This window comes from Lissotriton vulgaris, chromosome 2_1 (assembly GCF_964263255.1).
Source record: "Lissotriton vulgaris chromosome 2_1, aLisVul1.2, whole genome shotgun sequence".
Taxonomy (NCBI): domain Eukaryota; kingdom Metazoa; phylum Chordata; class Amphibia; order Caudata; family Salamandridae; genus Lissotriton; species Lissotriton vulgaris.
The window spans coordinates 297,773,334-297,795,408 of NC_141687.1; the positions used below are offsets into that span (position 1 = coordinate 297,773,334).

At 49.4% G+C, this 22,075-nt stretch overlaps 1 protein-coding gene across 1 annotated transcript in view; it reads left to right on the forward strand.

Moving 5' to 3' along the window:
• Window positions 1-22,075, forward strand: part of LOC147730217 (uncharacterized) — a 330,076-nt gene that overhangs the window by 77,369 nt on the left and 230,632 nt on the right. The window contains exon 2 of the mRNA XM_086958528.1: window positions 20,217-20,312. Within this exon, the coding sequence (XP_086814654.1) occupies window positions 20,217-20,312 (96 nt within the window). The remainder of the gene's footprint in view (window positions 1-20,216; window positions 20,313-22,075) is intronic.

The window sequence follows — 22,075 nt, forward strand, 5'->3', positions numbered from 1 at the left end:
TCTGCCAACGACAGTTCTTCTCTTACTTCCTAATATCTCCTAAGTTCTTCCTTGAGGTACCTTTTTTCCGGCCACCCGTGGACCACGTACCCCTTGATGGCCTCCAAGTCACCATCCTCTTTATAGGCTTCTTCCCATTCCTGGGCACTGATTACGTTCTCTGCCTCCTGGATGGTGGCTACCACGTATCCTTCCCACCTATGCTCCTCGTGGTTATCTGCCTCTTCCATGGCTGCCGCTCTGCTAAGTAAGTCTGCCACTTTGTTTTGCGGCCCCGGGATGTGTTCCACTTCATACACGTAGTCTAGTAGTCTAAGTGTCATTTTCGCGATTCTAGGGGTCGCATGGGCATGGCCACTGGAGGTCAGCACTTTGACTAAGGGCTTGTGGTCCGTCCTCACCAGGAATTTCGCTCCCCACAAGTATTGCCTGAATCTCCTCATGGCCCAAACTACCGCCAGCATTTCTTTTTCTATTACGCTGAACTTTTCTTCGTTGGGCGCGAGTGACCTTGAGGCAAAGCTGACTGTTGACGTGTCACCATTCTCAGACTGCTGCATAAGTACCGCTCCCAAACCACGGTCACTGCCATCTGTTGTTAAGATAGATGCTGCCGTTGGGTCAAATCCTTTCAGGGGAATGGTGGCACCCATTTCCTGTTTGAGGGTGTCGAATTCTGTCTGTTCATCCTGGCTCCATATGAACTTGTTCTTTTCTTTCAGTAGCTAGCTCAGGAGATGTGTTTTTGTGGCGAAGTGAGGAATGAACTTGCTGTAGTACTCGGCCATTCCCAGGAATGACTGAACATCCTCTTTCTTGCTCGGAGTGGGGGCTTCCAGAATGGCCATCATGTTGGCCCTCTTTGGTTCTATCCCCTTTTCGTTCACCTCGTGACCCAGGTAAGTGACGGACTGCACCCGAACTTGCATTTTGTCCACTCCGCCGTCAGTCCATTGTCCTCTAAAGTGCGCAGCACTTTGTGTAGTTTCTCGTTGTGGTCCTGCTTGGTCCTTCCCATGACTAAGATGTCGTCTTGGAAGAACTGTACGTCCTCAACGTTCTTCAGAATCCTGTGCATCATCTTCTGAAAGACTGCCGCCGCTGAGGCCAGGCCAAACGGCATCCTCACAAACTCGTAGCAGCCGAAAGGCGTGATGAAAGACGTGAGGTGGCAACATGATGGATGCAGTTTCACTTGGTGGTAGGCTGACGATAAGTCCACTGTGGAAAACCACTTGATGTTTTTAGTCCTCGCCAGCATCTCATTTATGCGGGGCAGCGGGAATTTGTTGATCACGATGTTCTTGTTCAGTTCCCTGAGATCGACGCACAGCCGCACCTTGCCATTGGGTTTCTGGGCCACCACCAGAGGTGAAAGCCATTCTGCACTCTCTATGGCTCTGATCACTCCTTCTTTTTCCAGCCTGTCCAGCTCCTTCTGCACTGCTTCTCTGCAACGGAACGGGATGTTCCTCACCTTATGAACTACGGGTTTTGCTCCTTCCTTCAGTTTTATGAGGTGCTTGTACTTTGATAGTTCTCCAATTTGTCCGTTGAAGACTTTGGAGGATGCTCTGTGCCATGACTCCGTATCATCTTTCTCTTCCATGTCCATTAGTAGGATTTTCTCAATGCCCCCTGGGTTGAGTTGTATACCCAACGCTCCTTGGTCCTTCCAGCTTAGCACTGAGGGGCCTTTCTCTGCGATGTATAGCTTGCAATTTGCGTGGCGGCCCCTGAACTCAAACAGGATGGGGCAGTATCCCAACATGGGAATCTTCTGTCCAGTGTATGTTACCGGTCTCAGGTCCATCGGACGTAGTTCCTCCTCAATGTTGGATACAAATTTTTCCTCCCACACTCGTCTCTGTATGATGGAGATGGGAGCACCGCTGTCCGCAATCATCTCTATGGGTACCCCCCCAATGTGCATGTCCAGTCTTGGCTTGTTCGACTCAGAGCCATCCATCTCTAACACCTGAACATCGATGTAGAGGACCTCTTCTAGGTCGTCGTCTTCCTCTTGGTCGTCCACATTCTCTTGTTGCTCTTGGTCGACATATCTGACCATTGCCCCTTTTGGCTTCCGGCGGCACACTTTCTCATAGTGCCCGAACACGTTGCAGTATGAGCATCTCGCCCTGAACGCCGGACACGCTTTGTCATTACCGAGATGCGATGCACTACCACACCTGTAACAGCTCAGTCGCCCACCTTTGCTCGTTCTCTGGTCCGTTTGATTGGTTTGGGCTGGGCGTCGTCCATCTTGATTCTTCAAGTGGTCTCTCTGCTTCGGCCGTTCACCTCTCCCCGACGTCATTATCTTGCACACTGTTTGCGTTTCCCCCGTTTCCTTCTTGGCAGATTGTGCACACCGTTTGGATAATTCAGCCTTTTTCACCATCGTCCAGATTTCTTTGAGGGGAGCGTCCCCATTTACCCATAGTTTTTCTTGGACGTGGGTGCTAGATGTGTGCATGATGATTTGGTCCCTGATCAGGTCATCGTGTAGCGCGCCAAACTTACACGAGAGGGCTAACTTTTGTAGGGCCACGACGTACTTGTCCACCGACTCACCGCTCTTCTGCTTCCTTTGAAAGAAGTTGTATCCGTCTATGGCGACGCACACAACCGGCCTGTAATGTGCGTCAAGGTCTGCAATGGCGTGGCTGAAGACGTCTGTATCCGTGGCGTCCCTCACGCCTTTGACTATGGTATCGTATACTCTTATCCCTTCAGGGCCCAAGTTATGTAACAGTATTTTCTTTCTTCTCTTACTAGAGAACGGGGTATCACCTTCCTCCTCCAAAGCATCCAGGTAATTCAGGAAGTACCTCTTCCAGTCTTCCCATGGCATCTCCGGTTCTCCGCTCTTTGTTAGGAATGGCACCAGCTGAGTGAGGGAGGAGGACTGGGTCGCCATCTTGGGTACACCTCTCTGGTTCGCAGGAACTGGGATCGCTCAACTGGGTGGGCTCCCCGGCGTAGGCTGTTCGGCTGCGTCCACTTCGCCGCGATCCCCGTCGCTATCTTCGCCTCCTTCCACTTCAGAGGGACCAGGTAAGGCCTGCAGATTGCTTCCCTTGGCTGGGTCTGAAGAGCCAGGCACCTCTTTGCCCGATCGCCGCTCCGCCAGCTTGCCGGGCACACCTTTGCTTATGCCTGGGGTGAGGCGCCTCACTGAACAGGGCTAGGCGTCTCCTGCTTGCGCCCTCTATGCTGCCCAGTGCCTGAGCTTGCCCGGTAAACTTTTGCTGCAGCCAGGGGTGAGGTGCACCATTGAACAGGGCTCTGTGTCTCCAACTTGTGTCCAACACGCTGTACTGCGCTAATTGCTCCCTCCAAGCCTTTCCCCCCCAGGTAGGGTACAGCCAGCTTACTTCCAGGGTTCTGGCGCCCTGCTGGAGCGCTGGCGCCGTTTCGCGCTCTTTTGCTGCTGCTCATCGGGACCTCTGCCACGCTCCGGTAGTCGGCGGTGTTTTTTCCCGCCGATGGTGCTTCACTGTATAGCTGGTGTTGCGCGGGGTTCACAGACCATGCCTCGTCGCCATTGTAATAAAGTAGAAATGTACACCGACACCATTAATTGAATTAAATTCCTTTATTTGCCGGAGCGCCGGGATCCGTGACCGTTAACCTAGCGGTCGGCGCCTCTCACAAGATGGCTGCCTTCCGCTTCCTGCTATTCCCTTTTCCTGTTCCGGTGACGGAACAACTAGAGCGTCACCACAATGAGTGGCATTCTGCGCGCTGTCTGGCCTGCTCGTATATAGGGCCTTGTATTGCACCCTAGCTTCAGGCTTGTTGCTTTTCTATCTCTTTCCCCAGTGCTAGATGTAATTCAAGCGGGGCGCCCCCTGCAGCTGTGTCCCCGATTCTCTGCGTGTTTTCGTGCCTCTTATTCAGGGGGAGAGGGCGGGCGCCGCGCAATAACCCAGCCTTTTTAATTCTACCTCCTGTGTTGCAGACGTCAACTAGATTTAGCTTTGTTGCTTCTGGACCGCCTTCAATACGTGCCCCTAAAGCGTTATGTATAGCGCTGCCCAAATTGTCGCTGAGGCAGCCGCTTGTATTCCACCCCTCCCAGTTCTGTCTGCAAGCCAACGATTAATGGCGCCGCAGCTTATGGCCGATTTGCCAAACGTGCTGTGCGCCCTCCCCTCAGGCCTCCTCTATGCCGCCACTGCTCCCTGCATCCAGATCAATATCTCATTCAGGGGTTAGGGATGTGTCGTCTTATAGTGAACCCGTCATACAGAGCTTTCTGACAGCGCTGCAATTTTATAGCCTCACCGCAGCAGCGCTTTCTTTTCAAGACAGGCTCCGGGGCCTACACTCCATGAGGGGGACCTCAGAGGTCACGTAGCTGCTAGCACCACTCGCCAGGTCCGCTACGCTCCCAGACTCCGAGCGGTAATCACTTTGGGAACCGCTTTCAAAGTAATTAAGCCACTGATGTCCGTCTAAGTCTTACCGCTGGTGCCGCAGAATCTTATGTACGGATGGCTATACTCTGTGTGCGATTTCGATCAGTAAACAGGATCTTCACCAGGATAGAAGCACTGGACTGCAGGAGCCTTACACAAGTCTGGCCATTCCGCTTGTGCGCCACCTAGCGCCCCCCCCAAAATTCCAATAACCTTATATGGAATCGGGAGACTTTATAACACTCTTTATAAAAGAAGTAAGGGCCTAATTTATGGGTTTTGTACCATAGGGTAGCGAGCAGGTCGTGCTGCTGTGCTGCCCCATGGCAAAAGAAAAGGGCAGGAATACTCTGTATCTTGTTATTGTTATTGTTAATTTATATTTATATAGCGCCAAATCCCTAAACCTGGAACTTAACATGCTTCCCAAAGCTTCACATCATCGGATAAGCCTATTCGAGCGCCTGAGTAAAAAGGAAGATTTTAAGGCCCTTCCTAAACGGGAGTAAGGAAGTTTCCCTACGCAGGCTATCCGGAAGCTTATTCCAAAGCTGAGGAATCACAACCCAAAAGTCATGCCCCCCCAAAGTTTTTTTATCAAAGCATGGGCCTGCCAGCAGGATTGCCTCAACCAATCGGAGGCAACGTCCTGACACATATTTCTTCAGACGATCTTTGATGTAACCAGCTGCAGCTCCATGGAGGGCCTTGTGTGCAATGCCCCTTGCACACAAGCCCCCTTGCACAGCCCCTTGAACTTGATCCTCTGCCTTATTGAGAGCCAGTGCAGTTGTTGTAACAAGGGTGTGGCATGCGCTCTTCTCTGGAGCTTAAAAATCAGTAATGCTGTGTCATTCATTACCACCTGAAGTCTTCCCAGAAGCATGCCAGGTAGCCCTAAATATACTGCATTACCGTAGTCCAGGCGCGACACAATTAAGGCCGACACCACAGTACACAATGTAGAGAAAGACAACAGGGGTACCAGTCTCCAAAGCTGCCTCATAAGACTCACACAGCTTCCCACTACGTAGGTCACTACTAATTCATTTTCTCTTGCCATCTGTTTACTACCGCATCGCGCCAGGATACTCAAGAGTAGTTGTGCGCGCTACAAATTCCTATATAACATATTCAGTGTTAACTTGAAGTCCAATCTAATGCCCAGGCTCTTTACCACTGGCACTGGTGTTGGAGTTGTGCCTAGATCCTGCAGCCAGAAGGCATCAGACCAGGGATTAACCCCTGTCTGTTAGATGCAGCGCATTCCTGTCCTTTTCCCCTGCGCCAGCACACAATCTGCTGCCGTACGCCAATGCAGGTACCTTTTCACCATGGTGCAATCGTGCCTGCATTGCAGGGATGAATATTTTTTGAGCAGGAAGGGAAACCTTCTTACACAAAAAACAATCTTGAGTTTTTTGCCTCTTTCTATGTGTGCTGCAGAATGGAAAAACAACAGTGGATGGACAGAATGCAGAACAATGTCATACATTCATCCCAGAACATAGGTCTGGGCCTAAATCCATCGTTATTTTTGCTCACCACACCACCCGAGTTCATAACAGTCCAGCCCAAACTGCCAAGCCATGTCTTGCCTGGACCGGAATCAAGCATCCTAGAACCGGTTTCTGGCTATCAGCTGTCTTCAGCCAGGATAGCTTGACTCCAGTGGCGTGGAGAGCAGAATGCAGCACACATAGAAAAAGGAAAAAACGAGGAGAAATAGAGATATTTCTCATCATTGGGCCTCCTTTATGCCTCCCATGGGGAGGTGTACGTTTTTGGCGCTACCTCAGACTTGCGATTTCTTGTAAATTTGGGGCATTGTCAAAAAACCATGGAAGTTAGTGGGAACGCCTCCCAGCAATACCCATGGACACTCAGTTTTCTGCGTGAAACGGGCACATATTTATAAGGCCATGTACAGCCACATAATGTGGCTTTACATGGCCTTGTAAATATGCCAGTGGCACATTGCACCACCAGAGCGTCACAAAAGTGACGTCCAGGCAGAGCAATAGTTTGCTAATAAAATAATTCACTGTCCCAGATGTCAAGCTGAAGCAATTGATCACCTTCATATATTTGCTGACCTCCCAGCTTTACACCATTTTCAGAACTGTATTATAATTTATTTTGAATCAAAAACTTCACGGTGATTGAAAATATTTTGTAATTGTATATATTTATGGGAACTCTAACAATCTATGGGGCACCGCATATTTATTTATGCTGCATTGCAATTGCTGGAAAAATAATTGCTTAACAATTTTGTGGTAGAAGAATGTTTTAATAATGCAACCTTGAAAATACCTTTGCCAATCATAGGAGTATTTGAATTAATAATAGATGTAGCCTTTGGGCTCTTCTCACTAATTGACACTTACAAAAATATACCACTGACTACAAAGGGTTACATAAAATGTTTGATTTCCGATTATGATCATTATATTCTCTTCACTAGATTTTCTCTGATGCTGCATTCATTTTGCTAACTTCCTATCTTCCTACATTGCTCTATAGTTACATTTGCAGTTTTACGTGGACTAATATGGCCTTTGGCTCTTTTACACAACTATATGTTTCTCTATTTTCTGCATATTATAAAACAAATATTTCGGCCCATTAAGCTAAAACAGGACTACTTATCTGTCTTTCGTGATGGTACAGAGAACTCGCTCACAAGGAAACACTTTGATCCATATTGTACTGAGTTTTTGGGGAATTTACAGATTTGAGGACAGATTTACTAGAAAATCACGCATTGCAGTGCAGCAAGTCAAGGTGCTGTGCTGCAGTGTGTAAACGGGGGAGAGCAGAACAGCGACATATCTACTAACTTGTAGTGCTGGTCTGTTATCTCCCTGCACTGGTGCACTTTTAGCTGCCATGCACCAATGCAGACACCCTTGGGTCATAGGGCCAGATGTATCAAAGGGTTTTTCCCATTCTGTGCCTATGAAGAAATGTGTTGATGCATGTGGCCCATAGTGCACAGGTTTCTGCATTGTGGGAAGCCTAGGTCCTAATTTACAAGAAAGTGCTGCAGCGCTGCATCGCAAGCCCTTTGGCTGCACCACGCTCCAGCACTTTCAAAGCACAGGAATGTGTCATATTTACAACAATATGATGCACCCCTGTGTTTTCCCCTGCGCTGGCGCACAATTGGCTTCCATGCACCAATGCTGGTTTTTGTGCAGCAAGGGACAGCTTCTTACATACCAAAAAATCACAAGAGGTATTTTCTTCTTCCAATGTGTGCAGCAGAATGTGGCATGCATTGAAAGAGGAAAGAACAAAGAGAAATGCACTCTGCGACACTCACCTTGGACCTCGACATGGACTGCCATATGCTGTTTGATCACCAATGGCACAGCAAACCGACTGCGGACTGAGCTCTTCCTCTTCCTTTGGACCTGAAGGACTGTGGCTGGCCCTCCTTGGGCCAACATCGTCATGTGGAGTTTTCATGGCCCTGTACTGCTCCAGATGCAACACTCCACTGAATGTGCAAGACATTCCTAATCACACAGATGTGTCATGTCTATGATCTTCAAGTGTGGAAGTATGGATGAATGTAGGCTCAGTAAATTCCTCTTACATCCATGTGGCTCATATCATAGAACTGGGGTCACAGGGTGACACATTGCTGAATGCAGACCGGGTGGCAATGACACAACAACAGGGACACACGCATTCGTTACTTCCTTGTCCAGCCTAGTACGGAAGCACACCCAGAGCCCCGGGGTCATTGTGCATACCCTTATGCTGGACTGGCTTACGCTCTCAGGGGGGGGGGGGACGACAACACTGCATGTCCCAGGTCTTCACAGTAGTGATCTGCTCATCACAGGTCTAGTTGTCAGCATGCCACAGCCACTCCCTCATGGCTGGTTTACACCCACACCACACCCATCCAGCACACGCGTCAAAAGACATGTGACCCCGCCAATAAAAAGGGCCAGACGCAGATGCTCGGCCCCATTTCCACTATCTATCTGGGTGTATCCGTGTGGTGCTCATGTAGGCATGAGGGCCTAGGGCCCTGCAACATCACATTACCGCGGCCTGGAGGTGAAATGATGGTGTCCGCAACACGATACCCAATCATACAGGGTCCATGACTTTTGGGGCACAGACATAGTGGCACCGGATACATTGCGGCCAGCACAGGCACACCACCACAGGACGGTGGCTTTTGGTGCACTGAGGTAGTAGCACCTTAAGTGCTGAGCGGGTGTGCAGCCTGCGATGATGCCGGGTGCACTGGTATGTCCTCTGCCATTGCAAAATCAAGACCCAAATAAAATGGGAGACCTGGTGGCCTGCGTAGCGAGGCTGCATGATGTGGAGGGTGTCATGTTCAAGGGCCCTGGGCTTGGGACTTGCACCGGCATGTGGTGGGCCCTCATTGCAACACTCCAGTGGCGCTAGGTGAGCGGTGAGGCGTGGGTGCGCAGGGGCGGGCATGCCCCACAGGGTGGTGGGAGGGGCTGAATTGCAGCTGCCTGGTTGTGCAGCGGCTGACAGGCGATGATGTTGTGTGCAATTGTATGTACTCTGCCATTCATGTATCTGGACTCTGTTTCAGATGATGTATCTGTTTCAGATGGGGGACACGGTGAACTGCACTACGTACGGCACGTAGTTGGAGACACACCAATGTCAGCCGGTGAACAGTGAGGCCTGGGTGCGCATTGTCGGCACTCTCTCTCCCTCTCTTCTTTTCTCTGTGTCTCTCTCCCCCTCTCTGTCCGGCTTTCTCTCTCTCCTTCTCTTTCCGTCTTTCTCTTTCTCCCTCTCTGTCTGTCTTTCTCTTTCTCCCTCTCTTTCTATCTTTCTCTCTCGCCCTCTCTTTCGTCCTTCTATCTCTCCCTCTCTTTCCGTCTTTCTCTCTCCCTCTCTCTCTCTCTCACTCTCTCTTTCTCTCTCTGTGTATCTCTCGCTCTCCTTGGCTCTCTTTCTGTCCTTCGATGTGCGCAAGACACACCTTCTCATCATGATTTTTGTCTTGCAGGCTGTGATCTACAGATTGTCCCGAAGAGAGCCGCCATGTGTCTTCATTTCTGCTCTCTGTTTATTTGAATACATTTTCATTTGTTCATTCGAAGGTGAATGTGTGATGCTCATTTTTGTGACGACACAGGCATTTCACCAAATGTGATTGTGCAACATCAGGCGTATTATTTGGTACATGATTTTATGTAGTTGATGTGGCATGACTTTGACTGGGGGGGTTGTCCCCGGGGAGGTGGGGTCTTGGGGGAGGTGGCAGTTGGTCTAGTGGCCCTGTTGGGGCTACCAGCTGCATGATCAGTGGCTCCATGACATCTGTTGTACTTCTTATGTGGCTGTGGGCTGGGTTCCCTTTTCTGGTTCAGGCTGTGGTCCAACTTTACACCAGGTCAGAGCAGGTGTTAATTTACTGCTGGTAACGCACCTTATTGCATGTTTTGTAATCTCATTGCCGATTTGGTTGTTTGTTGAGAATGTTGCGAAATGGTCTTGTCACGGCTAACATCTTGGCACGCCCACTTTGCATGTCATTAGCGATAATTATCGCTGACATGCAAAGTGGGCCCCAAGATGATCGCTATCGCCTATTAGCTGTCGCTAACTGGTGTTAGCGACAGCTAGGTAATAGGGCGATAAAATTATTGCCGCTTTAGCGGGAAAAAATCCCGCTAAAGCGGCGATAAGGCCCTTGGTAATATGCCCCTTTGTGATAGAAGAAAGCATAGAGCCTTGAAGACCCAAAGCATGCCTCTGGGATGCCTATAGGATTCAGTGACATGAGAAGAGATACCGATCCCTTTGCTGATGGCAAGAATGAGGTGAGCACTGGCATTTTAGATCTTTTCTTTATAGGTGATGTGCAGGTAGCCCTCAGTGCTAAATTTGTAAAAGAATGAGTGCCAACCCACAAAGCTCTGCTAAGAAGCCAAGCCCAAGATTGGTGCTATCAAATGTCAGCGCACTGAATACCTAGTCATAAATCCAACTCATGCCTCCTTAATCCATTACCAGACATTCCTTGCCCATGTATCTCACTCACGGAAGTAACACCATGGGGGTAAGCAGGCAGGTACTCGCCTACTACCTCAAGGTCTCATCATCAGCAACCACCAAACCCGAACATAAATTGTGAACGTGATAAGGAAAAAATGTCCAGACACACAGCACTGATTAAAAGTCCAATAGCCGGTGTGATCTAGCCCGGTTTTAATTCGGGACAGGCTGAGCTATGGTCCAGGCCCCATAGTCCTCATTGTGGGGTTGACTCTGCAGTACATTGGATTCCCTACTGATGTACGGGCAGTGTATGACATCCTAGCACCAGTGTTCACCATTTTTTTCCTTTTCACGTTCACAATTTATATTCGGGTTTGGTGGTTGCTGATGATGAGAACCTGAGGTAGTAGGCTAGTACCTTCCTGCTTACCCCCATGGTGTTTCTTACGTGAGGCCCCACCAGCCCTCTCACATATTTCTTTCTTTTGTATTTCCTTTCACTCACTGGAAGTACTCTCTTCATATTAGAGGAGGGAGAGTGTGGAGGTGACATCAGTTGGAATCAGCACGATCATGACGGCAACGACATTCTAGAACTCCATCCGTGGTGCCCTGAATTCTCCTGATATGATCCTCAGAGAGTGTTTAAAATTTCCCTGCAGCGGGCGAAACAGACGCAGGACCGGCTTGGGACCTCGCTGATGTGAGACTCGGCGAACATAGAAGCGGCGGTGGTGAAGGAGCGGCCATCGGACTGCGGTAGAGCAGGGGGGTGAACAACCTTCACAACAAAACTTTTACAACGCACTAGCATTACAACGCAACCATTACAACGCAACCATTACAACGCAAACCATTACAACGCATTGCGCTGGGGGGCGCTCTAGGATAGGGAATACGTTTAATTTACTATCCAACACCTTCCCTAGTGTTCACGGGGACTGGAGTTGGAATAGTAAATTAAACTTTTCACTATCCAGCACCCCAAAGCACTATGCGTTGTAAAGGTTTGCGATGTAAAAACCGCGTTGTAAAGGCATGCGTGGTAAAAGTATGTGTTGTAACGTCATACATCCGAGCAGGGGAAGCCGGAAGGCACGAAACCCGCCCGGGACCTTGCATACAGGACGTCTCCCGGAGCCGGAGTGGAGGAGGAGACGGAGGGAATTGAGCCCGGACCTGAGCCTCGGGCTCCTGTGGCGTGTTGCGGCAGGCGACGGCGGACTCTGAGCATAGGAGGTGCTGACAGGTGCCGTCCGGGGAGGCCGAGAGGAGGCCCCGAGTGCAGGGTCTGAACCGTCTGAAGCTGCAGCGGCTGGCCCTGGGGTGATTGGAGTCGGCGGAGGCACACCACGACGGACCAGAGCTGCGGTAAGGCGTGGGGGGGCCCCCACCTGGCACACCTTCAAGAATACCGATAGAGTAGGCGGCGGAGGTGGAGATCCAGCCGCCCGCCAGCCCCAGTTAAAACGGCAGTGCGGAGAGACCCTGCAACACGGCCTATAACCCACGCGTCCAGCCGCAGTACAGCCCAGGGGGCCGCAGAGCGCTGAAACAGGCCCATGACGCGCCGCACAGCCAAGGGCAAGGCTTGCCATTAGAGAGTGTCTGTCAGCCGGAGAGAGAGGCTGTCGCCCGACGCTGCTGGTGCTGTGCGCTGCCGCCTGCTAGGATACTGAGACGGGGGACGCAACCTGCCATAAAAAACGCTACTGACTGCGGAGACTCAGGTCAGTGGAGCTGGACCTGGGAGGCGCAGAAAGGTAGTGAAGACTGTGGATTGTGGGGCAAGGATGGTGAGTCAGACCACGGGACCCGGTAGTTCGGCGCCATTTTACACCAGGCGTCATTTTGTCCATCCCTGCGCTGTGAGGCCTCTGCCACTGAGCTTCATCGGACACTCCCCCCGCTGATACCACCAGACACTGGGGCTGCGTCCGCGACAGGGAGACGGGGAGGAAGGGTTTCTTCCCCGCCCCTTGCACTGTTGGAGCCAAGGAGCACTCGGGGGAAGATCGCTGCCTGTAGCCACACGCCCCGGCGGGGGAGGGCTCACGCAGGAGACTTGGAGCCGGACTGGGAGAAGAACTGTCCTTGAGCGCCTAGGCGGCGGCTTCTGGTGATGGAGGCCCAACTCAGCTGATTTCCTCCTAGTTGACGCACAGCATTGACTATTTGGCCGATAGGAGCACCCCCCTGCCGTTGCTACTGGACACACAGCCAGACGCGTTGATGAGCATGGCACAGCAGCTTGCAATGGGCAGGCTTAGGGACAAAACGCAGGTGAAGCAACAGGAAGCGGGCGGCCCAACACCCCGCAGGAACAGAGACGAATGGTCATGAAGCCCACAGCCACTCTAGCGGCCAAAATGGACACTGTTTTAGCGGCGGTGGAACGCATTGGGACTACCCTAGAGCAGACTAAGACCTCTCTGGAAGTACGGATAGATAAAGTCACGTCTGACTTCACGCTGCTGCATGCGGACCACCGTAAACTGTCCGAGTCAGTTGCTGCGCAATGCCAAACAGTCCAGGAACTGGAACCTGTGGTGCACAGCCATGCCTCAGCTCTACAAGACCTGATAGACAGAGTTCACGCACTAGAGGACCGCCCGGAGGATGTGGAAGGGTGCTCTCGGCGCAACAATGTCCGAATGGTAGGCCTGCCAGAGGGAGAAGAAGGGAAACACTCTGAACGATACACGGAGGCCTGGCTGCGGACACTCTTGCCGGCTGGAACATTGTCTCCGCACTTCATGGTGGAAAGGGCGCACAGGGTGCCGGCGCAAGCCCAGAGGCCCGGAGTTCGGCCTCGACCATTCCTCTTCAAGCACGTCAACTATCGGGACGGAGGTACGGTGCTCTGAGAAACTCGGAAGATGAGTGAACTCCAGGTGGGCAATAGCCACGTGATGTTCTTTCCGGACTACACAGCAACAGTGCAGAGGAGGCGAGGCTCATACATGACAGTGAAGAAACAGCTGCGGGACCTGGAACTGCCCTATTCACGGTTGTTCCCCTCCCGCTTGCGAGTGGTCACCAAGGAGGGCACTCGCTTCTTCGAGGCTCTGTCTGAAGTTTGAGACTGGCCGGAGGAGACTGGGCAGTGGTCGGGGCCGAGACCGACGGGCCCAGAAGGCGGATGGCAAGAACAGTGCTCCAGGAGGCGGAGGAGGAAGAGAGGGGCCCGGCGAGGAGTGGGCCTGGAACAGGCTGCTCCCAGCCCAGAGAAGATGCGGCAGGAGCGGCAGGAGGCACTTGAGGCGGTTGCGACGTTAGGAGCGGTGAATGTCAACGGAGGCCCGGATCACCGACAACAGAGCGAAATGGATGCAACTGGATCGTCTTCACCGTCCACCGTGATGTCAGATGACACTACATTGCCTGTGGTGATGCCCCAGACAGCTGACTTCATAATGTAACTGATGGTGGACTTGAGATAGACTGCTGTACTGCCTGTGTTCAGCAAACAGTCCATTGTATCCTTTATATGTCCGTTGCAACATGCTGTTTTGTTTAGCTGCTGGCTCTGGTGCCCCGCGCAGGCCTAGAATTAGGAGTCGCTAGTGCCACACAGGTACACAGTTGAGCCTCAATCCGAGGGAGGTTTACCGTATGACATACGGGGTGGTCCTCATGGGTGGCCTATTCTAGCCCAGTAAGCTTCACTGCTTTGTTTTACCGAACACACCTCAGCAACTCTAAGGGCCCCAGGTGAGGGAGCACCCTGATGGCATAACTGGCTGCGCGCTTCACCGCATACGCTTGAGCTGCGGACACGTTGCATTAAAAGATAGTCACATTACCCAGTTTGGACGCATGCCCCGTTGGGAATTCGCCCATAATGTTACAATATTAGTTCTGGTTTACACTTTTCAGAAGCAACACTTAGAGATTTGGCCCCCCGGGTGACTACATTACAGCAAAAAACATGTTGTGCACCAACATTATGACCTGGAACATCCGCGGCATGCACACCCACGTCGCGTCGGTATTCAGTCTTTGCCTATATGCAGCGACACCAGGTGGGGATTGCGCTTCTCCAGGAGACTCACATGTCCCGAGTGGAACTGGAGCGACTCCGCAGACGATGGAGGGGGCAGATACTTGGCACGACATACTCAGCGCACGCGCGCTGCAACTTGATATGGTTGAAGGCAGGCGTCCCCTTTGCATGCACTGACACACAGGTAGACCCAGAGGGGAGGTACTCCTTTGCAAGGGGGAGGCAACAGTGATGCTCCTCAGGGAACCTTTGGTGGCGCATTGGGAGCGCATGCTTAATGCTTTGCAGGCGGCAGAGAACATCACAGGCGATGGGGGGGCGGGGGACTAAGCAGGTGCAGTGGATGGAGATGGGGGTGCGCAGTGGACGGCACACCTGGTGCACTGACTGGTGCGCAACATGTAATCGAGGCAAGGAAGTAATAGAAATAGAGGTATGCATGCTTCGGGGGCGAGGGTGGGACAGAAGACGGGGGGCGGGCCTAGGGGATGGAAATGGGGACGACTTGTACTGTATCCTGGTAACAGTGCCACAGTTTGATGTTTCTGTTTATCGCAAATGTTTTTCTTTGCAGTTGAGCTGTACATGTAAGACTTATCTCTCCACACATCAATGGGACGCATTGACTCTTTAATACTGCAGGCATACCTGGGTGCCCAAGATTCACCTGCATGCTATTTTGTGTAACTGCTGTAGCGCCTCATTGATATGCCGCATTGCCAGTGCATTGTCAACCAAGCAAGGTTGAAGAGCTGTCTTACTTATAATGGTGCACCCAATGTAATGTTGAAATATATAAATGCCAATAAATAGATTTGACAAAAAAAAAAATCTGTTGGAATCAGCACAACAATTTGAATTTTTAAATTTTGTTTCAAAGTGGTGACCCAGATCAGTAAAGTACGTACGGTATAAACTTAACCGCTGTCCCTATGGGTAACATAATGGCTATGTGGGGATCTGAGAAGTAGTTTCACAGTTGTACTCAGTGAGCTGGGTACCATACACATAGGCATAAGATTTGAAACCGTAAGAGTGACTTTGAATTGCAGGATGAGGAAGGTCCAAGGAGGGGAAAGTTAAAAGGTAAGGTAAAATGTAAAACTGAGGAAAGGTGATGTATACCTCTCATGCCATGTCAAATGCATTCTTCAATCAATGGTGAGGGAGGTAGAAGTATTGATCCATTCAACTTCCAGTATATATCAAAAATCAATAGGAGAATGGATCACTTATAGACTACAGCACCAGGGTTTTTATTCGGGACGCCCTTCTTAAAAAACCCTCATACATGCACGTTATCGATGAGGTGGTATATCTTGATTCTCCACCAACTAACGTGTCCTGGGTGCATCATCATAGGGTTCTTTTTTAGTGTATGCAACCTCCACCTGGAGGTACCCACTGGTATTGTAGCAGTGTTCTATTTCTGATGATGCACCCACGCCATGTTAGTTGGTGGGGAATCAAGATATACCACCTCATCGATAACGAGCGTGTATGAGGGTTTTTTAAGAAGGGCGTCCCGAATAAAAACCCTGGTGCTGTAGTCTATAAGGGATCCATTCTCCTATTGATTTTTGATGTCAAAATGCATACCATGATTATTTAAACTGTCTCGACAATTTGATTTTTTAGACAATGTGTAGGAGAATTGAAGTGAAAAAGGTCTATATTGTTATGTTTTTACTAAGTGTTATCAGAGCCATGCACCATGAACCCTTTCTTTGCAAAATACTCAAAGGGAGGATCAGGTCGGCTTGGGCCACAATAATGGTATTGCAATATTTCTTGAGTGCCTCGTCAGAATTGCCAGTGAAAACTATAGGGGCATATTATCAAGGGGGTTTATCTCCGCTTTTTTGGCTTTAAAAGCCAAGAAAGCAGAGATAAAATTATCTCCCTATTACCTAGCTGCCGCTAACACCAGTTAGCGACAGCTAGTAGGAGATAGCGACCATCTTGGGCCCCACTTTGCATGTCAGTGATATTTATCACTAATGAGATGCAACGTGGGCGTGCCAAGATGTTAGAGACTGAAAACAGTCGCTAACATCGCTATCTCCTATTACCAACTTTTGGAGATATTCGCGCTAAGCGGGAATATCTCCAAAAGCTAACACCTGCCCTGAGCAGTTCTTAGCCATGTTATCCAATGGGAGGTGGATAACATGGCTAAGAGCATTAGCTCGCTAAAGCATGAATATCGCTGACTTTTCAGCGATATTCATGCTTTGCGGCGATTTTTACCGCATTTGCGTTAAACCTTGGTAATACCAAGGTTTATTTGCGGTAAAAATCGCCGCAGCGCTGCGGTAAATTTTTGTCTCTAACCAAGCAATAGCGATAATTATCGCTATTGCTTGGTAATATGCCCCCTATGGTTTTTACTAAGTTACTTGCAAATTGTGATGTACCATGAATGGTTTGGTCACATTCTTTAAAAATGTTCTCTGCGAGGTGTTACTCCACCAACATCTGTGGGGAAGGTCAGCCTCAGAAGACAGTACTTCATATGTTTGGTTTATTTCCTGCATGTCTTTCCTAAATCCCTTAAAGAATGTTAGCTTTTGGCACCATTAAATCCAATTTGTTATTTTTTTTAAGTCTTGGGTGGAGAAAAACCTCTTTCACCCTAACACTTTTAGAGGATGTCGGGGCTTTCTTGCCCAGTAGAGTTACAGTTCTGACTCAAATTGGGTGTATTTCAGTGCTCCTCCATGCTCTGTTTTCTGGGTTAGTAGTAAGCATTTCTGCTGGTAGGAACTCGCCCACCTCCTTTGTTGTGATCTGATCATTCCCTTTTCTTGCCTAGCCACAGAACTATAATGTTGGGCCCTAGGCCTGCATTATGTAAATGATGGAGACACGGACACCAGGATAGTGGGCTGGTTAATGGGCCACCAGCATGTGCGCTCAGCCCCCTTTATTGACCGGGTCGCCTGACTTGTGACGCCGGTGGTGGGTGGGTGTATAGTGTGGGTTACAACTTGTAAAAGAATAGAACGTGTCCAGCAGGACACTACATTCCTCCCAAACTTTAATAAAAATTAAAGGAACAAAGTCCGAACCTGCGGGAGGAAATAAACACACAATATACTGTTGTAACAATTTTACAAACGTCTCTTCAGCTGCTTGACGGATGCCGACGGTGGAAACTTGCAGCTGGAACTACTAGTTCGCATGGGCACAACGTCCTGGTGCTCCGTGGGTGTGCCCTTCTGGACATTCAGCCTCGCTCTTGTGGTGACGACAGACAGATGCCAAGATGGTAGATCGGATGGATGTTGTTCTCTACCAGTCCGTCTGGTTTCTTCACTGGCGCCAGCGTGGCTTCACTTCGCAAAGGAGGGAGTAGTTAAAAGACATCCTTCTCACTAAGACGCCCCTCTCGCGGGTGTTCTTCTGCCACGAGATATCCCGGAGGCCCTCTTCATCAGGTTTCCACTGGGCCGGGTGTTCTCCGCAGCGTTGCTCCAACTCCACAGTATGCGTGCGAATGGAGGAGACAATGAGAGTACTACCTCAAAGTCCGTAGCTCCACCTGGAGGGTGGTTGGTGACTCCTGCCTTTGCGCACAAGTTCCTCTTCTTCCTAGGGCATGCAGGATAGACGGCGGTGGATCCATCTCTCTTATCGGGACCCTCTGCCACTGGTGTCCCTGAGGCCTTTGCCCCTTGGATATCCACGGGCTGGTGTGGAGTGCTCAGTTCTCCTTCTGCTGGACATCTGAGCGGTTCTCCCCATCCAGACTTCCGCTCAAGCCCAAAGGTGGGTGTTTCCAATGGTCCAGCCTGTTCATTCCTGCAGCCGACATGTTGTCAGGGGACTTGTAAGTAGATGCCTGTTCTTCTCCTAGTGCTACCAATGTTCTCCCGAACAGGTATGTCAAATGTGCTTGATGTTGTGGCGCATGTCACCTTCTCTTCTGGTGTGTGGGTGGACCTGCCACACCTCTTCTCATCTTCCTGGACGTTGTTGTTTCTGGTGGAACCATACCTTTCGATTGCTTCCCTTTTTCCTTTTCCGTGACGCGGTCCGGTCATCTTGCTGCTCTTGTCCTCTTGACCAGGCTTTTCCAAATGTCATACACTCCACCCGTTTCTCTCTGGTCTTGTCCTGGCTCTAGGACACTGTCTTCTTTCCACTCTGTGACCTTCTTCCTTTGAACTGTTTTACTTCTGGTTCTTGATGGGTGTTGCGTCCGTCTTCTTCTGGTCCTCCTCATGGATCCCTTGGGGATCCTCTTCTGGAGATCTGCTCCACGGACATCTACTTCTCTTTGATCAGACCTCCTGCCAGGTCTCTCATTGCAGACCATCTTGCTGGTCCGATCCTTCTTTTCTTCACGGGCGATCATCTGTTTTTATCTTCCTTATGACCAGACTGGGTGGTCTGCTTTCTCTTTTTTGCAACTAGACTTGGTGGTGTGCTTCTTTTCCCTTGCGACCAGACTGGGTGGTCGGCTTCTTCTTCCTGGCGACCAGGTAGGGGGTCGGCTTCTGGATGCGCTCTTCGGTCACTTCTGTGACTTGTTGGGCGACGTGACGTCCGGTCTTATGTCGCTGTTTTGTTGGAGCGCCTGGTGCTGTGGCGGCCTGCCACGTGGAGTGTGCGGCTCCTCTCTTTGCCGATTTTGGGTTGCGGATGACTCCATCTTGAGGCAGTGTGAGGGAGGACACCGTGGGTGGTCTTTGGCCTACTGCAGGGCTCCGCTGTGGCGATGGAGATGTGGCTGCTCTCCTTCCTGCATTCAGCAGTGCTTCTGTGTGGAGAGGTCTCCTTCTTGGATGCTTTCCTGGCACGTGGGGTGCTTGTGCTCCGGGAGGAGTAGATGATGCGATGTCAGTGCTGCTGGTGGTTGCGTAGAGTGTCGACGGGTGATGCTGTTCTGCACCAGTCTTTCCTTGCACTGTTGTTGGGGTATTTCCCTTGAGATATTGCTGTCTTGGCTGGTTGTCCACTCTTGCTAGTGGGGTTGTCTTCGATGTTGCTGCTTGTGTTTCTTGCAGTTCCTTGCGGGGTTTTGTCAGTCACTCCCCGTACTTTGCAGAGGTGGCAGGTGGTGCCCTTTCCTCTGTGATGCTGTTTTGTGCTGGCACAGCTCGTGGCACCTTGGGGCTCCAGTGTGGCATTCCCCTGAAGACTCCCCTATCTTTACAGGCGTCCTGGCTCTCCCGCATTATGTAAATGATGGAGCCACGGACACCAGGATAGTGGGCTGGTTAATGGGCCACGAGCACGTGCGCTCGGCCCCCTTTATTGACCGGGTCACCTGACTCGTGACGCCGGTGGTGGGTGGGTGTATGGTGTGGGTTACAACTTGTAAAAGACTAGAAAGTGTCCAGCAGGACACTACAAGAACCACCCATGACTTGAGGGGCGACCTGGTTCAAAACAGAACAAAGTATTCAGCTGTATAATGCCACTTACCACTCACCCGAGATTGATTATTAAAAAGAGAATTGTCTAATTTAATCTTCCTATGTTCTTAATCGTGTTTTAAACTTGTTCACTGTCACCATTATTTTTGCTTTAAGTGAATAAATCTAACTGGTGCATAAATGATTCTAAAATAACAACATTTTGAAAAAATGGAGGGTAGGATGATGCAAAAAAATGTTAGATCACCTGGTTGTCACCTGCAGTTTTTTTTACACGTATGTCCTTTACCCAACCAATGAAACATTGCACTAAGACCCATTAGTTGACTGCAGAAGAGTGCCTAGGATCATTCTAAAAGTAACTTTCATTTTTGTGTTTTCCAGGAAATGAAAGCAACCAGAATAGCACTCTTTCCGTTGCTCATGTGCATTGCAGCAAGACAAGGAGATATTGTGGTTCTTGAGGAGCACATGCAAGCGGTTGGTACATCTGTGCCTGTGGGCATTGCCTGGGCAGTGAATGTCTGGTATTCATTGAGTGAGTGGTCATCCAGTAAATGACTGGTTTTCTCTTTAGTGAATGTTCATCTATTCATTGAGTAGTATTGAGCAGTATTAAGTGATTGGTGTTTCTTGGGGTGAATGGTTGTGAGTGAAGTGAGTGCCCGTCCCTTGATTGAGTTGTGTTCCACATAGAAGTGAGCTATTATCGTCCTCCACTTTAAGTGGTATTGCCACAGTTAAGAAGTCAACTATTCGCCACATAGCATGTCTTTGAAAAAAGGCCTTTTATTGAGTAAATGATGTTTTGTTGAGAGAGTATTTTATTATTGATTGAATTACCTTACATCAAGTGATTGGTTTTTCCACTGAGCAAGCTGTGTTCCTCTGTATAAATAGTCAGTTCAGTTCAATAGTCTTTATTTGATAATTTACCATCATAAAAGACACAGTACATAGATAAAAGTGTCATAAAAAGGTTACCACCATTAAAACATACAATTCATACAAAATTCAATACCAAGCATTATTGAATTCCTGACAGATACTATAAAGTTAAAAGTGATAAAATCAAATCATATATGGCATTTCCCTGCAGTTACTTTTTGAGGGGAGGGCTGTTTGCGTTAACACACTCAAGTACTAAATCTGGTTCCTCATCGGCCTACAGTTTATTACTTCTCAATGCCCAGGATCAACTCAGAAATGTTGCCATGGCAATGACAATATCTGCACGAGTTTTCGTTAACAGGATGCGCATGACTGTCATACAAGATCTATAGCCAAGGTAGGCGCACAATGGCTTGAGCCACCTGCGACGTGGGCTCTTATAAGCCAGGCACACGAAAAGTGCATAAGTTATTGACTCTTCCCAAGTATGACAAAACGGGCAATTATGTTCGTGGCCTTGTTCCATTTTGCAATGAAAGGTCTTAGCGGAAGAGTACCCACACGGAATTGGTGGCATAATTTCCAATCACCAGTTTTTGTAATCAAATTCCAGTATGGTTCTGATTTTGTTACAAACTCATGGTCACAGAAAATACCTGTGAGCGAGGTACTGCTCACCTTTGACAGGGTCTTCTTAGTTATCAGGTCCCAGTAATCGATTTTACTTGGAAATTAGTTCCCAACTGGGTCATCCTACAAGTGGATAAGGCCCATTTCATACAAATTATACTTTATCTTTTGTAGCCATTTAATTTTAAAAGATAAGTCAGCATTCCTGACGTGCATCAATGCATTAGCGTCGTGTGCCAGTTCTGGGGTGGTCCAAAGTCTCCTCCAGTATGCTAAGGGTCTAAAACCTGCAACCTCATCAAATGAAGTGCATCCTAGGTCTAAAAGCAGAGGCTTAATGGGTGTTGATTGGGGGATGGCAGTCAGGCTGCTTAAAAATTTGTTTGTGGCTTGAGCAATGAGTAATAGATTTTCAAACCCCCAAAGTTCAGCGCCATCAATAATAGAGGCTCTGATTTTCCCAATATAAATTGCTACAGCTGGCCCTTTAGGCTTAGTAAATGACAGTCGATGTTCTTTTAGTGGGGCTCCAGCTAGCTGGTTGTGCCTAAGGACTAAAACATCAAGTTGAGGGGGCCCAATTCATCTTCCTACCCAGTGTTACCCCTAAATAAGTAAAGGTATCAGTTTGTTCTAGTAATACATTATCCATTGCTACTCTGCCTTTGATAAATTTATGTTTGTGCAGTACCATGAACTTGGTTTTATCAACGTTGACTGCA